We start from the raw sequence: 15,157 nt of genomic DNA, 5'->3' as shown, positions 1-15,157 counted from the left end.
TAGTTTCCTGTGTTACTATTCTCTCTGTTAGTTCCCTGTTACTATTCCCTGTGTTACAATTCTGTTAGTTCCCTGTTACGATTCCCTGTGCTACAATTCTTTGTGTTAGTTCTCCATGTTACAGTTCTCTATGTTATAATTCTGTTACTGTATTCTGTGTTACAATTCTCTGTTAGTTCCCTATTATAATTCTCTCTGTTATAATTCCCTGTGTTACAGTTCTCTGTGACTATTCCCTGTGTTACAATTCTGTTAGTTCCCTGTGTTACAGTTCTCTGTGTCACAATTTTTTGTTACTGTCTTCTGTTACAATTCTCTATTAGTTCGCTTTGTTACTATTCTCTGTGTTAGTTCCCTGTGATACAATTCTCCATATTACAAATCCTTGTGTTACAATTCTCTGTATTAGTTTCCTCTGTTACAATTCAATGTTAGCTCCTTGTGTTACTATTCTCTTTGTTACAATTCTCTGTGTTACTTCCCTGTGTTACTATTCTCTGTGTTGCAATTCTCTGTGTTACTATTCTCTGTTATTATTCCCTGTGTTACAATTCCCTATGTTATAATTCTGTCTTATAAGTCTATATTTTTTCCCTGTGTTGCAATTCTGTTAGTTCCCTGTTACTACTCTGTGTTACAATTCTCTGTTACTTTATTCTGTCTTACAGTTCTGTTACTATTCCCTGTGTTATATAATTCCCTGTTACATTTCCCTGTGTTACAATTCCCTATGTTACAATTTTCTGTGTTACAATTCTTTGTGACTATTCTGTGTTACAATTCTCTGTTACTGTATTCTCTGTTAAAATTCTCTCTGTTACAATTCCCTGTGTTACTATTCTCTGTGACTATTCCCTGTGTTACAATTTTCTGTGTTAGTTCCCTGTGTTACAGTTCTCTGTGTCACAATTTTTTGTTACTGTATTCTCTTACAATTCTCTATTAGTTCCCTTGTTGCTATTCTCTGTGTTAGTTCCCTGTGATACAATTCTCCATATTACAAATCCCTGTGTTACAATTCTCTGTATTAGTTTCCTCTGTTACAATGTTAGTTCCGTGTTACTATTTCTGTGTTACAATTCTGTGCTACAATTCTCTGTTACTGTCTTCTGTGTTACAATTCTCTGTGTTACTTCCCTGTGTTACTATTCTCTGTGTTGCAATCTTCTGTGTTACTATTCTCTGTTACTATTCCCTGTGTTACAATTCTGTCTTACAATTCCATGTTAGTTCCCTGTGTTATAATTCTCTGTCTTACAATTCTATATTTTTCCCTGTCTTACAATTCTCTGTTAGTTCCCTATGTTACTACTCTGTGTTACAATTCTCTGTTATTGTATTCTGTCTTACAATTGTCACAATTCCCTATGTTACAATTTTCTGTGTTATAATTCCCTGTGTTACACTTCTCTGTTACTGTATTCCTTTACAATTCTGTTACTATATTCTCTGTTAAAATTCCCTCTGTTACAATTCTCTGTGTTACTATCCTCTGTGACTTTTCCCTGTATTACAATTCTCTGTATTAGTTCCCTGTGTTACAATTCTCTGTGTTAGTTCCCTGTGTTACAATTCTCTGTGTTAGTTCCCTATGTTACAATTCTCTGTTAGTAATAGAAGATCTAAGTCAGTTCCAATTGATCAGTGATGGACAGAATTAGCTACACCCAGAGAAGGAATACGGGGAAATAAATGTAAACTGTTTGCATTTTTGTTTTTCTTCCTGGGTTATTTTTACCTTCTGAATCCAATACTTCTTGTGCAACAAGAGAACTGTACGGTTCTCCACACAAATATTGTATCTAGGATATACTATAATATACTTAGCATGTATAAGACAGCCTGCCATCTAGGAGAGGGGGTGAAGGGAGGGAAGGGAAAAGTCAGAACAGAAGTGAGTGCAAGGGATAATGTTGTAAAAATTTACCCAGGCATATGTTCTGTCAATAAAAAGTTATAATTTAGAAAAAACCCCAATTCTCTGTTAATTCCCTGTGTTACTATTCTCTGTGTTACAATTCCTGGTATTACAATTCTCTGTGTTAATTCCCTGACAATTTTGTTACTATATTCTGTTACAATTCCCTATGTTACAATTCCGTGTTAGTTCCCTATGTTACTATTCTCTGTGCTACAATTCCCTGTGTTATAATTCTCTGTGTTAGTTCCCTTTTATAATTCTCTGTCTTACAATTCTCTGATACATTTCCCTGTGTTACAATTCCCTCTGTTACTATTCTCCGTGTTACAATTCCCGGCATTACAATTCTCTGTGTTACAGTTCTCTGTATGAGTTCCCTGTGTTACAACTCTCTTGTATTACTGTATTCTGTTACAATGCTCTGTATTAGTTCCCTCTGTTTCAATTCTCTGTTAGTTCCCTAGGTTACTATTCCCTGTGTTATAATTCTCTGTGTTAATTCCCTGTCACAATTCCCTGATTACAATTCTCTGTGTTACTATTCTCTATATTACATTTTCCTGTGTTACAATTCCCTCTGTTACTATTCTCTGTGTTACAATTCTATTACAATTCTCTGTTACAATTCCCTGCATTACAGTTCCCCGTGTTACAGTTCCCTGTGTCACAATTCCCTGGTTACAATTCTCTGTGTTACAATTCCCTGGTTACAGTTCTCTGTGTTGGTGTCTCCTAGACTGGGAGCTTCTTGAGGGCAGGGACTTTGTCCTCCCTAGAGTCTATACATGACTTCTAGCTGTATCCTGTGATATCATCGGTCCTTTGAAAACAAAAGTTGAACAACTTTCTGGAAGAGCCTGAAAAAGGCTTCCTGGCCAAGAAGTCCTACCAGACAGTCTGTCAGAGGGTCTTCTGCATGGAGGAGCCCTTCCTGCCCACGTGGTCTCTCTCTCTCAGTTGTAAGCTTATGATTTGGGGACTTTCCAGAAGGATTTTTCTCCTCAAAGCAGAGCCCTTAGCCCTGAAGAGCTGGCTGAGGCCTTGGAGAGCAGGGTAAGTGCCTAAAGGTCACACTGGAAGCTCATGACTAAGGGAGAGGGGACAGGGAGCCGAGCGGCTCCCTTTCTCTTCATTTCCTGGCCCATTTTCTCCTCTTTCTCACCAGAAACAGCACACAGTTCCATACTTAAGTCTAATTTCAGATCCTATTCCTAGTGTATATGTTCGTTCATCCATTCTTCGATGTCACTAGGACCCCGGGGCCTAGTATCGCACACCGGAGGTGGTCTTTGAGGCATGCAACCATGAACAAGAGCCCCTCCATCAAGGGATCGTGCTCCTGAGGAGGGACCCACGCCTTTGCAGCCAACCCTTCCGCCCTGGGACAGCTAGCCTCCGGGCAGCCTTCCTCCAGAGGTGTTCCCGGCTCTGCCACGGGGCCAAGGAGAATCCGCCTCCCAGACCGGCACACGCTCCCCTGTCCCCTCCCCAAGGCTCGGCGCTCCTAGTCTTTCACTTGTCCCACTCATGGCAAGACACGGAGGCCTTCCCTAACAGCGTCAGAGCTAGAAAGTTTCATCTCATTTAATCATATGATTTTAAAGATGAGGAAACTGGGGCCAAAGGGACAGTGGGACACGTCTCGGGTCACAGAACCTGGGGCAAACCCGGGTCCTCTGTCCTCCAGAGCAGCTGCTCTACTGTGGATGCTTAAGGGGCTCTCGGGATGGGATGGCCTCCCTCCATGATGGAGAACTGGGGCAAGGGACGGAGCCTCACCAACTCCTTCACCAGGAAGGAGACACAAACGGGTTATCTGCTTCGGTGGGGTTGGCGCCCAAGGGGACCCAGAACGCCTCCACGGTCACCCAGGACGCCGGCGAGGAGAGGTCAAAGGTGGGGGGCTACCAGAGGACAGCGGGAGAGAGCTCCAAGGGGGAGATCAAGGAAGGCTGGAGCCCTGCCCTGGGAGGCTGGAAGCTCATTGTTCCTGGACCCGGTTCAAACACCCCAAAGACCTCGAACTCTGCCTGCTGGAGCAAAATTTCATATTTGGGGGAGATTTTCCAGCCAGGCAAAACCCTCAACTCCACCTAAAGGACCAGCCGAGTCCTCAGAACCTCAGCCACTTCCCCAGCATCCTGAGGCCTCTCTGGCAGCCCCATCCCTGCCCCCGGACGAGCGCCAGCTCCCCGGCCCCCATCCATAGGCTCTGGGGGCGGCTTCCAGCCAGCCCGGTGATTTAAAGGGGGAAAAATCGCTCAAGTGTTTCAAACTGGAAAGGATTCAATTTAATTTAACAAATCCAGACACCAACCTAAGGAAAACATGAGCAAAGAAGATGGGAAAAAATGTTCCATCTCTGGATGGGCCAGAAAAGTGAGGATCCCAGAGGGGGCTGGGGAGGGGGCGCAACTCCCCATCAAGGTCTAACAGCTGTCCTGACTGGGGTCAAGGAACAGAGCAAAGGAAGGGGGGGAGACATCCCCGCCTCGATTTGGGGAAACAATAGCCGTGGCTTCTCGGGTCAGTGTCTTAGGGTGGGGGCGAGGTCCCCCAAACCCAGAACCAACCCCCGCTTCATTTGAGAAGTCGTGCCCGGCAAGATCCGGCCGACGTGGAGGCCGAAGCTCGGAGGGTGGGCTCCGGCTCTGCCCAGGGCAAGGGTACCACTGGGCTCCACGTCCGGAGAGCCTCCTTCTAGCTCTCTCCCCACAGTACCAGGCCACCTACCTATGCTGGCCACCTCCCAGAAAAGAGGAAGGCCCCTTCCCTGACACTGGCCACGCCCTCAGCTGCCCCCCGATCCCCAGACTTGGCTCTCCCTCACCTTACACTCTAGAATCTTTGTCCCAAGGTCCCCCCAACTCTGACATTCCATGTTCTAAGCTCTTCCCCAGCAATGACATTCTAGAGTCTATGTCCCAAGGTCCCCCCAACTCTGATATTCCATGTTCTAAGCTCTTCCCCAGCAATGACATTCTAGAGTCTATGTCTCAAGGTCCCCCCAGCTCTGCCATTCCATGTTCTCTGTTTTGAGAGCCCTCCCAGTTCAGATCTCACATGTTCTATGTTCTAAGGTCCCTTCTAGAGATGAAATTTCATATTCCAAAGTCTTGCTCTATCTTTTTAAGTTGTGTTCTAAGACTCTCCTTATCTCTGACATTCCAGCCTCTCTCTCTGTTCTGATATTTTCCATTCTCTGTTTGAATTCCCCTCTGCTCTGTATTTTCAGATTCTAAGGCCCCTCTCTACTCTGCCTTTCCATTTTCTGTGTTCTAAGCTCTCCTCACCTCTGACATTCTACAGTCTCGGTTCTAAGGTCTCCCAGTTGTGCCATTCCGTGTTCTATATTCTAAGGTCCCTCCTAGATATGTCCTTCTCTGTTCTCTTTCTATGTTCTGTGTTCTAAGCCTCTCCTCACATCTGACATTGTAGGGTCTACATTCCCAAATCTCCCAGTTCTGCCATTCCATGTTCTATATTCTACTATCTCTCTTGGCTTTGAAATTTCATGTCGTAAGCTCTCTCCCATTTTGACATTTTTCATTCTAAGGCCCTTCTCAGCGCTGAGATTTTGTTTCTATGTTCTAATATTTCTGACATCCCATGTTCTAAGGTTCCTTCCAGATCACATAGTCTCTGGTCTATGTTCTAAGGTTTGTGAGCCCTTTTTCACTTTGGACCTTCTACATTCAATATTCAAAGGCCTCTCCCAGCTCTAGCGCTCTCTGTTCTCTATGAGATAAGCTCTGGCTTCCTATGTTCCATGTTCTAAGGTCCGTTCCCAGTTCTGACGTTCTTCCTAGCTCTAAGAGTCTGCTTTAGGTTCTAAGGTCTATCCAAATCCTATATTCCACGATCTGTGTTCTAAGGTCCGTTCTAGATCTGAAATTCTTTGTTCTGTCTTCTAATTTCCCTTCTAGCTCTGACATTTCATGTTATAAAGTCTCTCCCCAGGCTGGTCTTCTACAATCTAAATTCTAAGCTGTCTCCCAGCTTTCACATTCAAGATTCTTTGTTCTAAGTTCTCTCCCAGCTCTAAGATGTCATGTTCTAGGTCTGACACTGTCACATGTTCTAGATTCTTTTTTTTTTAGCCCAGACATGCTATTTTGTAAGCTTTTCAACAGTTCTGACATTCCATCTTCTATGTTCTAAAGTCCTTCTCAGCATGATGTTCCTTGTTGTGTGTTGGAAAGACCTCTATAGCTCTAACAATCCATGTTCTGTGTTCTCGGGTCTCTCTTAACTCCCAAATATCACTTTCTAAGGTCTTTCCCAGCTGTCATTCCATGCTCTCTGTTCCAAGGTCTATCCAAATTTGGCTTTCCAGGTTGCAGGGGTTCTCCCAGTTCTGATGGTCTAGAGGAGTGTTCCAGGGTCTGACATGTGTTCTAGCTAGGACAGTCTGCATTGTAAGTAAGACCGTGATATTCCAGGTTAAGTACTTTAAGCTCACTCCAAGCCTGGCATTCCATGCTCTAGACTATGTTCCAAGAGCTCAGCCGCCCTCCAACACGGTACATTCTGCTGCTCTAGGACCCCTCCCAGCTGTCCCATTCTAGGATGACGCCTTAGCCTTCTGAGGCAAGGGCACAGATCTGAACTCTGCACACGTCATCTTCCTCGGAACTCAGGTCAAGGACCCTTTGCCGAGTCCCTCACGGTGACAGATGCGCTGGGTGGCGAGGATGGCTAGGTTGGGGCCGTGACCCCTGACCCAGGACCCCGGTCCTCAGCCTCCCGCTCACTCAACCCACACATCTGGAAACCCTGAGGGAGGACCCTGAGCTGGGACAATACGGGGTGCGGAGGTGAAGGCGCCCTCACCCTGCGGGGCTTAGAATTGAGTTGTGGACACAAAGTAGAGACAAAGGATGCTGGGATGTGAGAAGGCAGGGAAAATCCGGTGCCCCCAAAGAGCAGTACGGACAGGGGATGGCTCAGGGAGGCAGAAGGAAGTGGGGTCCCAAGTCCCTGGGACCCCCTGACGAGAGCTGTGATATCCAGAAGCCCCCAAAAGCCGAGGGTTCATTGGGAAGGCACGGGTTGGGGGGGAGCACGGGCTACAAGAAAACTTGGGGTGGGGGAGAACAGAGGTCAGGCCGGGGATTTTCTCATCCGGTGGGCCGGGAGGAGAGGAGCCTGGCCCCGAACAGCCCCCAGCTGCAGTTGCTGTCGATGTCATCCTGCAATCATGTTACCAGGACCCTCGAGATGTCAGGGAGTAATTCACAGCTGTGTTCCCCGGCCTTCTCTCCTCTGCCTCAAATCCCTCATTTTGAACACACCCCAGAACAACAGGGGCTCAGCCCGCCCCCGGAGACACTTGAAGCTCTAAACAATGCAATTATCTCACTCTCCCCATGTTCGGGGGGCGGGAGAGCCCCCTAATAGAAACAAAATGTCGCTTTATTTATGTTTTTAATTTTGATTCTGGACTGCGACCAGGATGATAATACATCTCACATCAGTGAAACCCTGAAGAAAAACACAACTGGGGGGGGGGGGGGGAGGAAGGGAAGAGGGGTGCTCCGCTGCCACCCCCTCCCCAATTCCAGCCGCCCCCCAGCCGCCCCCCGAAATGTGCACGCGGCCGTGCCAGACACTGTTTCCAGAGCAACCTGGCCTCCGAGAGCCCGGGCCGGGGACCTGCTCAGTGTTGCTCCGTCCCGCGGGCTCGGCGCTGTTGGCCATCCGCAGCAGCTGGATTCAAGTTTAATTACTGGACATCAATCATGAGACAGAGCAGCTCCCCGCGAGAGATGCAGGAATGTGCCGGCCGTGGTGAGCGCAACGGCGGCCCCGAGGCCGTTCCCCCTCGCCGGCCCCTCCGCCCAAAAGGTGAAAGCGCGGGCAGAAGCGGCCCTCGCCGACCGGGATGGTCTTCGGGTCCCCCCGTAGGGTCTGGGGGCGGCTGGAGGGAGCCATCTTCTGTCTCTTCTCCCTCCGAGGGGGCCCCGGCCTCTCTCTCGGTTCTGGGCTCTTCAGCAGTGTCATCCCGACCTGCCCGAGTGGCCCCGGCCTCTGCCTCTCCTGCCCGTCTTCCAGGGCCCGCTGGCTCGGGCTCCTTTGTGGGGACCAGCTTCCCCATCAGCCATGTAAAATTATGTCTTCCCAGGCCCTCGGCACTCACTGGTTTCCTCCTCTCCCACTTGGATCCGTCCCCCCTTGCCCCCTGAACCCTTCCAGCAGCACTTCCTGGGCGCCTCCAGTGGCTCGGCTCTCTGCTGGACACTAGGGAAGGGAGGTCCACGAGAACTGTCCCTGCCAGCCGGGCCCTGGCTTCCCAAGGGACCTCAAGGAAGCTCCCAGGCTCTGCCCTCCCAGAGGCCGCAGCTGGCGCCCTCGGGCAGAACCAATGGGCATCCTCAGCCTTTCAGGGCAAGGCCATGGTGGGTCCTCAAGCTGTCCCTGCCCCTCAGACCTCACCCCTGCCAGGCCCACGGTGGCCAGAAGCGAAGGCTGGACCTCTGCCATCTGCGAGGGCGGGGTTGGGCCAGTTTCCTTAAGCATAAAGTACAGGGATGGCCCTGGACAGCCTCGGACTGGCCTCCCGCTCCCAGAAGGTCCGGGAGGGCACGTCCGGCCTATGTCTGCGGGAGGGATTCTTTCCACTGGGGCGGAGCCTCCTCAGGGAAGGGCCATGTCTGACACTTCCTGGGTCAGCAAAGCCCCTGGAGGCCTCCAGAAAGCCATTTCCTCCATGGCCTCCGAAGGAGAGCCCAGGGTGAGGCTCCGGAGGAGAGGCTGGGGGTGAGACACAGGCCTGGGGAGAGCGACTCCCAGTCACTTCCTGACACTCCAGGAGCTCCACCAGCCTCAGCAAGTGTCCCAAATGTGGACCTTGCACTGCCCAAATCGAGGGGACGCAGGGCGGGGGCGACGGTGAGCCCACCTGAGGTCCAGGCGCGGTCCACGCCCAGGGTGGCGGCGGAGCCGATGGACGCCGTGAGCGCTCCGAGACTTCCAGTCCGGCCGAGCCATTTTACAAAGCCAGAAACCAAGCCCTGGAGATGAGACCAGCTTTCCCAGGGTCCCACAGGCCGGGGATCAGCTGGGATTCGAACTCCGGCCTCAGCCTCCCACCCAGAGGAGGCCCCTGTGGATTTGCAGCTGGGCCAGAGGAAAAGGCCGGGGCCGGGCGCTTCCTGGGTGGGGGACAGTGGGAGCACACGCGCCGCCGTTTGGAGCCACGACAAAGGGCGACTCGGCACGCTGACTCTGGGGCTTATGGCCCTCCTGCGGCCGGCCCGGAGCCCAGGCTCGGCTTCTCCCGGCAACCACAGGGACGGCAGGACTCGGCCTCGGTCCTCACCGCTTGGAAGCAAGAGACCAAAAGGCAATGTTTTCTCAGGCTTGGTGAGGGCGTTGGGAATAAAAGGGCGGAATTTTAAAAAAAGGGAACCGGCTTTCTAAAACGGGAGGAGCAGCGGCTGTTAGGCTGTCCGGAGGGGGCCAAGGAAACACCAGCAACTAGGCAGGGGTCAAAGGGCCGGGGCAGGAAACGGGCGTGGTGGCTGTGGTTCTCCCCCCCCCCCCCCCCCTTGTAAGTGTGGAGTGGGCCGGTGTGTCCCAAAGGTCGCCACCTCCGCTCTCAGGGCCGCCATCCTCTGCCCACGGGGCCACCATCCTCCAGCCAACCTCTCTTCTCCCCCCCAGACGCCCCAGAGGGAGGAGAGCTGGTCCCTGATGTCTCCTGCCCTGACTCCCCGGCTCTCGGCCTCTGTCCGGCCTGGCCTGGAGCCTCCAGCCAGGAGGCTGTTTTGTGGGCAGACGGACTTACATACGGCCGTGGATGTATGGGGGGAGCCCCCCCCCCAGGGGAGGCTCGTCCCAGCAAGGAGCTCAGGGCCCCGGGGGCACCCGGATGTCTCGTCCCAGGCTGTGGGGGGGCAGCCGGCTGCCCCCTGTGCCCCCCAGGCTTTTTCCAGTGGGCGAAGGTTGCCAGACAAGCCTGAAGGAGTCGGAGAAGTCCCAGGCTGGGAGCCCCGGAGCCCCTCCTGGGGCCTTCAGGGCTGGGGGGCAGAGCAGTCCTGGGGGGCCCTTCCTCTCAGGCCCCTTCTCCCGCCGGGGTCCCCACTCGTGCTCAGGGGCCGGGTTCCTTGGAGAGCCCGGACACTTCTCCAGCCTCCCACTGGGGGGCAGGGCGGGGCTGCTCCTGCCAGATCTCTCACAGTCGCCGGGACAGGGGCCTTGTCTCCCTCTCTCTAGCACAATGGGGGTGTGAGGGAGGGGCTCCACCAAGAAGACCCCGGAGCCCCAGACGAGTCGGCGGCCACACAGGAGTCGGGTCGCTTTGTCAGGGGAAGTTTGCCGGTGACCCAACCCCAAGCTGCCATCTTCCCCCAGACCAGGATGGCTCCGGGCCCCCAGCGTGTTCCCCCCCCCCCCCCCAGGCGGGTCCTCCCCTCGGGCAGTCCCCCCACCCCCATCACACACGGCGCTCCCCCTCCCCCACAGGGACCCAACAGCTCCCTCCTTCCCAACCATCTAGATCTTTATCGTCTCCTATAAACCGGGGCAGCCCAGGCTGGCGTGGGGAGGGGAGCTCCCTGCTGGGAGGACTTGTCCCAAGGCTCCTGCGCAAACTTGCTTTATCCGGGGAGGTCAAGCTGAGTCTGGGGAGGGTCTTGGGACCTCAGCACTGAGTGGGAAGGGTCAAGGATCGGGTGCAGAGGCCGCCCGAGGGGAAGGGAGGGCTGCTGGGGTTGGGGTCGGTGGGTTTTCCTCTCTGGAGGCTCATGAGCCCAGGCTGAGAACCGAGCAATGGCGGCTGGGGATGTGCGGGGGACGTGCGGGGGATGGCCTTTCCCGGCAGGGATTCCAAGCCAGCAGCCCAGGGTGGGTAAGGAAGGGGCCAGGGGCAGGAGGGGGAGGCAGCAGGAACAGCGCCCCCTGGCTGCCAGCTCCGTGCTGGGACCCCAAGCCCGGCCCCCCCAGCCAGGTTCTGCCCCGAGTCCAGCCACCACGCTGAGGTGCCCCAGGTGAGGAGGCTGGCGAGGGGACAGTGCCCGGCAAGCTCCCCCAAGTCAGGGCTGCTTCCTTGGGGCCGTTCCCAAGAAGGAGCCGCTCGTCTCCCTGTGGGACATGGCCGAAGCTTACAACAACACTGACCGGGTGACCCTATGTCAGGCCTGGACCCCCAGAGGAGAGCAGGAAACACCTGCCCCCAACATCACCTGCCCCCCAACATCACCTGCCCCCAACATGGGCGTTTTCCTGCCGGTGCCCGATGAATGGGAGGAGAACCAGGGAAGCAGAGGGGCAGCAGGAAGCAGCCCCCCCGGGGCCTCCACTGGCTCAGCCTCCAACCTCCCCAGAGCTGGGGGCGACGCGGGGTCTTCACCTCCCCCCAGGGCTCAGAAGGGGCAAATTCCCTTCCTTCCAGGGTCTGCGAGCGGCCCTGAGACGAGGCTCCCCCGGGAACCCCCCCCATACACGGGCGCTGGCACACAGCCTTCCCCCCCTCCCCCAACTCTCACGACGCCAAAACTGGGCACTCACTGGGAGATGTGGGTGATCGGGGCCAGCAGAGTCTCCCCCTCCAGGTCCAGGTCCTCCGCGAAACTGTTGGTCCTCAGGAAGTGGCCGGGGTTCACCTCCAGGGAGGAAGGGGTCTTCTTCACTGGACACAAAGAAGGGGGGGCCGTTAGGCACTGCAGGTACATCCCCAACCTACACACCCCTGCCCGCAGCCCTGCAACCTCCCCATGCCCTCCCCCAGACACTTACACTTGCACACTCACATACACACACACACGTACATTCACTCATTCACTCACACTCAGTCACACTCACACACACCCCTGCCCGCAGCCCTGCAACCTCCCCATGCCCTCCCCCAGACACTTACACTTGCACACTCACATACACACACACACGTACATTCACTCATTCACTCACACTCAGTCACACTCACACACACATATACACACACTTGCCCACACTCACATACACACTCACACATACACACGTACATTCACACACACTCACACACACACACACACTCATTCACACATACAATCACACATTCACACAAACACTCACACTTACACACACACACTCACACAATCATACACACACACACTCTAGTTGTTTTCCCACTAAAGTCAACAAATGAAACCCCGGCGAAGCCCGGCCCCATGCGCAGCCCCGGCCCCCAGAAGCTCACTTCAGAACTGGGGAGACACTAAATGGTCTAGAGCAAACGTCCCTCTCCAAGAACCCCGAAGGCCCCTGTCAGGGACCACAGAGGGGAGCAGCCGGGCAGGGCCAGAGAGGTGGCAGGGACAGAGTCCTGGGAGCCGAGTCTTTCCGGGGGGTCAGAGGGCATCATGGAGGGGGACCCGGCCGAGGGGCCGAGGCGGGAGAGGCCGTGGGCGAGTGGGGCCCCCATGGGGACCTTCCACCAACCCGGGGGGCAGTGAGAGAGACCATGAGGCCCCTGTGGAGGAGGTCAAGGACGACAGGGATTGGACAGTGAGTGACGTGGAGATTCAGGGGAGAAGTGTGTGTCTGTGCGTGTGCGTGTGTGCGTGTTGTAAGCGTGTGTCTGTGTCTGCGTTTAGAATGGGGACAAAAGCGGGTCCCTCTCACCCTGGGGGGGCAGAGCCCCCTCCCCTGGCCCATCTGCCGCCCCTTTACAGGGCACTTGTGGGGGCCCTGTCACTCAAGCAGCTCAGGGGCACGTGGAGGTGGGAGGGACGGCCACCGCCCACGGAGAGCGGCCAGGGCAGCCCTCCCCCAGGCCCTCGACGGTCTCTCCCGCGGCCGCCCAGTGCGGGGCATTCACACGTCGGCTTTCCGGCAGGAGACAAGGGGGCTGGTAGTTAGGGGGCCCAGAGGGCTCCCCGACACAGGGACACTGTCACAAGCCCAACCCTAAGAAGGTCATGGTCCATTGGCCCCCAATGGGTCTCAAGAATCAAGGATGGTTGGGACCATCTTTGGGCCCCGTGTCCAGCAATGGGGTACAGCCTTCCTGCTGCCCTGAAAGAACTGGGGACCCTGAGAGGAAGGAGGGAGGCTTCCAATGGGGGCCATCTTTGGGCCCTGTGTCCAGCACTGGGGTATAGAACTGGGGGATCCCACAAGGAAGGAGGGAGGCTTCCAACAGGGGCCATCTTTGGGCCAGCACTGGGGTATAAAAGTAGGGGGGCCTGCGAGGAAGGAGGGAGGCTTCCAACAGGGACCATCTTTGGGCCCTATGTCCAGCACTGGGGTATAGAACTGGGGGACCCCACAAGGAAGGAGGGAGGCTTCCAACGGGGGCCATCTTTGGGCCCCGTGTCCAGCACTGGGGTATAGAACTGGGGGACCCCACAAGGAAGGAGGGAGGCTTCCAACAGGGGCCATCTTTGGGCCCCGTGTCCAGCACTGGGGTACAGCCTTCCTGCTGCCCTGAAAGAACTGGGGACCCTGAGAGGAAGGAGGGAGGCTTCCAATGGGGGCCATCTTTGGGCCCCGGGCCAATGGGGTATAAACACCCCAAAGGAAGGAGGGAGGCCCAACGGGGCCATCTTGGGGCCCCTTCCAGCAATGGGTTAGAATGGGGACCCCACAAGGAAGGAGGGAGGCTTCCAACGGGGGCCATCTTTGGGCCCCGTGTCCAGCAATGGGGTACAGCCTTCCTGCTGCCCTGAAAGAACTGGGGACCCTGAGAGGAAGGAGGGAGGCTTCCAACAGGGGCCATCTTTGGGCCAGCACTGGGGTATAAAAGTGGGGGGCCTGCGAGGAAGGAGGGAGGCTTCCAACAGGGGCCATCTTTGGGCCCCATGTCCAGCACTGGGGTATAGAACTGGGGGACCCCACAAGGAAGGAGGGAGGCTTCCAACAGGGGCCATCTTTGGGCCCCATGTCCAACTGGGGTAAGAATACCCCCAAAGAAGGAGGGGAGGTCAAGGGGCCATCTTTGGGCCCCGTGTCCAGCAATGGGGTACAGCCTTCCTGCTGCCCTGAAAGAACTGGGGACCCTGAGAGGAAGGAGGGAGGCTTCCAACAGGGGCCATTTTGGGCCAATGGGGATAAAAGTTCAGGAAGGGAGGGAGGTTTTCAAAGGGGCACCTTTTGGGCCCCGGGCCCAGCATGGGGTATAGAATGGGGAAAAGGAAGGAGGGAGGTTTCAACGGGGGCCACTTTGGGCCCCTGGTTCAGAAGGGGTCAGTTCCCGGCCCCTGAAAGAATGGGGACCCTGAGAGTAACCCAATGGGGGGCATCTTGGGCCCCGGTCCAGATGGGGTTAGAATGGGGGACCCCACAAGGAAGGAGGGAGGCTTCCAACAGGGGCCATCTTTGGGCCAGCACTGGGGTATAGAACTGGGGGACCCCACAAGGAAGGAGGGAGGCTTCCAACAGGGGCCATCTTTGGGCCCCATGTCCAGCACTGGGGTACAGCCTTCCTGCTGCCCTGAAAGAACTGGGGACCCTGAGAGGAAGGAGGGAGGCTTCCAATGGGGGCCATCTTTGGGCCCCATGTCCAGCACTGGGGTACAGAACTGGGGGACCCCACAAGGAAGGAGGGAGGCTTCCAACGGGGAACATGGGAGACCTGAGGAGGAAAGAGGGGCCACAGATGGAGGCAAAGCTGGCGGGCTTCCAAAGCCCGGGAAAGGCATGCTTGACCGGAGAGCCGAGATTAAGAGCAGAGCGGAGGCTGGCGGGAAGCGGCCCCTGCAATCCCAAGTGAAAGGCAGCTGGCTATCCGCGCACCTCAGACACAGAACAGCCCACCTCCGGACGAGACACAGGACGCCTGGGGCTCCCTGACAGAACACAGGACCCGCACCGAGGCTGATGGGAAGCTGTCACTGGCGGGCTCAGCCTCGGCTCTGGATTCCATCCACCCCCTCCCCAGGAAATCCAAGACCTCATCTGGCGGGGAGCGTTCCAGGCTGAGCTCATCCTCCCCCGCCCTCCTGACACGCTCTGTCCTCCGTCCGAGGCACCCCGAATCCCACGCTCAGAACCTCTTCCTTCTCCTGAGCCCCCCTGGCCAGAGGGTCCCAGGCCCGGGCTCCCCAACATCCCACCGGGACTCCATTCTCGGGTCCATCCTGGACCTGCTCACAACAGCTCCCCCAAAACGGCTTCCATCAATGACAGTGTGGGCTTGGGGGGCAGGAGACAGTGGGGAAGCCCCACAGTGCCTCTCCCTGGCTCCCGGGGCCCGAGCCATTGACTGGGGAGGTCTCACAGCCAGTGGGGGACCGGGCCTGGGTCTGCCTGACTCCT

At 55.3% G+C, this 15,157-nt stretch overlaps 1 protein-coding gene across 1 annotated transcript in view; it reads right to left on the bottom strand.

Annotated features, from left to right (window-relative positions):
- KCNQ1 (potassium voltage-gated channel subfamily Q member 1) overlaps positions 1 to 15,157 on the bottom strand; it is a 191,605-nt gene that overhangs the window by 81,132 nt on the left and 95,316 nt on the right. The window contains 1 exon segment of the mRNA XM_031943601.1: positions 11,432 to 11,552. Coding sequence (XP_031799461.1) covers positions 11,432 to 11,552 — 121 coding nt within the window.

This window comes from Sarcophilus harrisii, chromosome 6, assembly GCF_902635505.1.
Source record: "Sarcophilus harrisii chromosome 6, mSarHar1.11, whole genome shotgun sequence".
In the NCBI taxonomy this organism is placed as follows: domain Eukaryota; kingdom Metazoa; phylum Chordata; class Mammalia; order Dasyuromorphia; family Dasyuridae; genus Sarcophilus; species Sarcophilus harrisii.
Note: the sequence above shows the minus strand (reverse complement) of the source record. Positions and strands in the feature narration are given on the sequence as shown.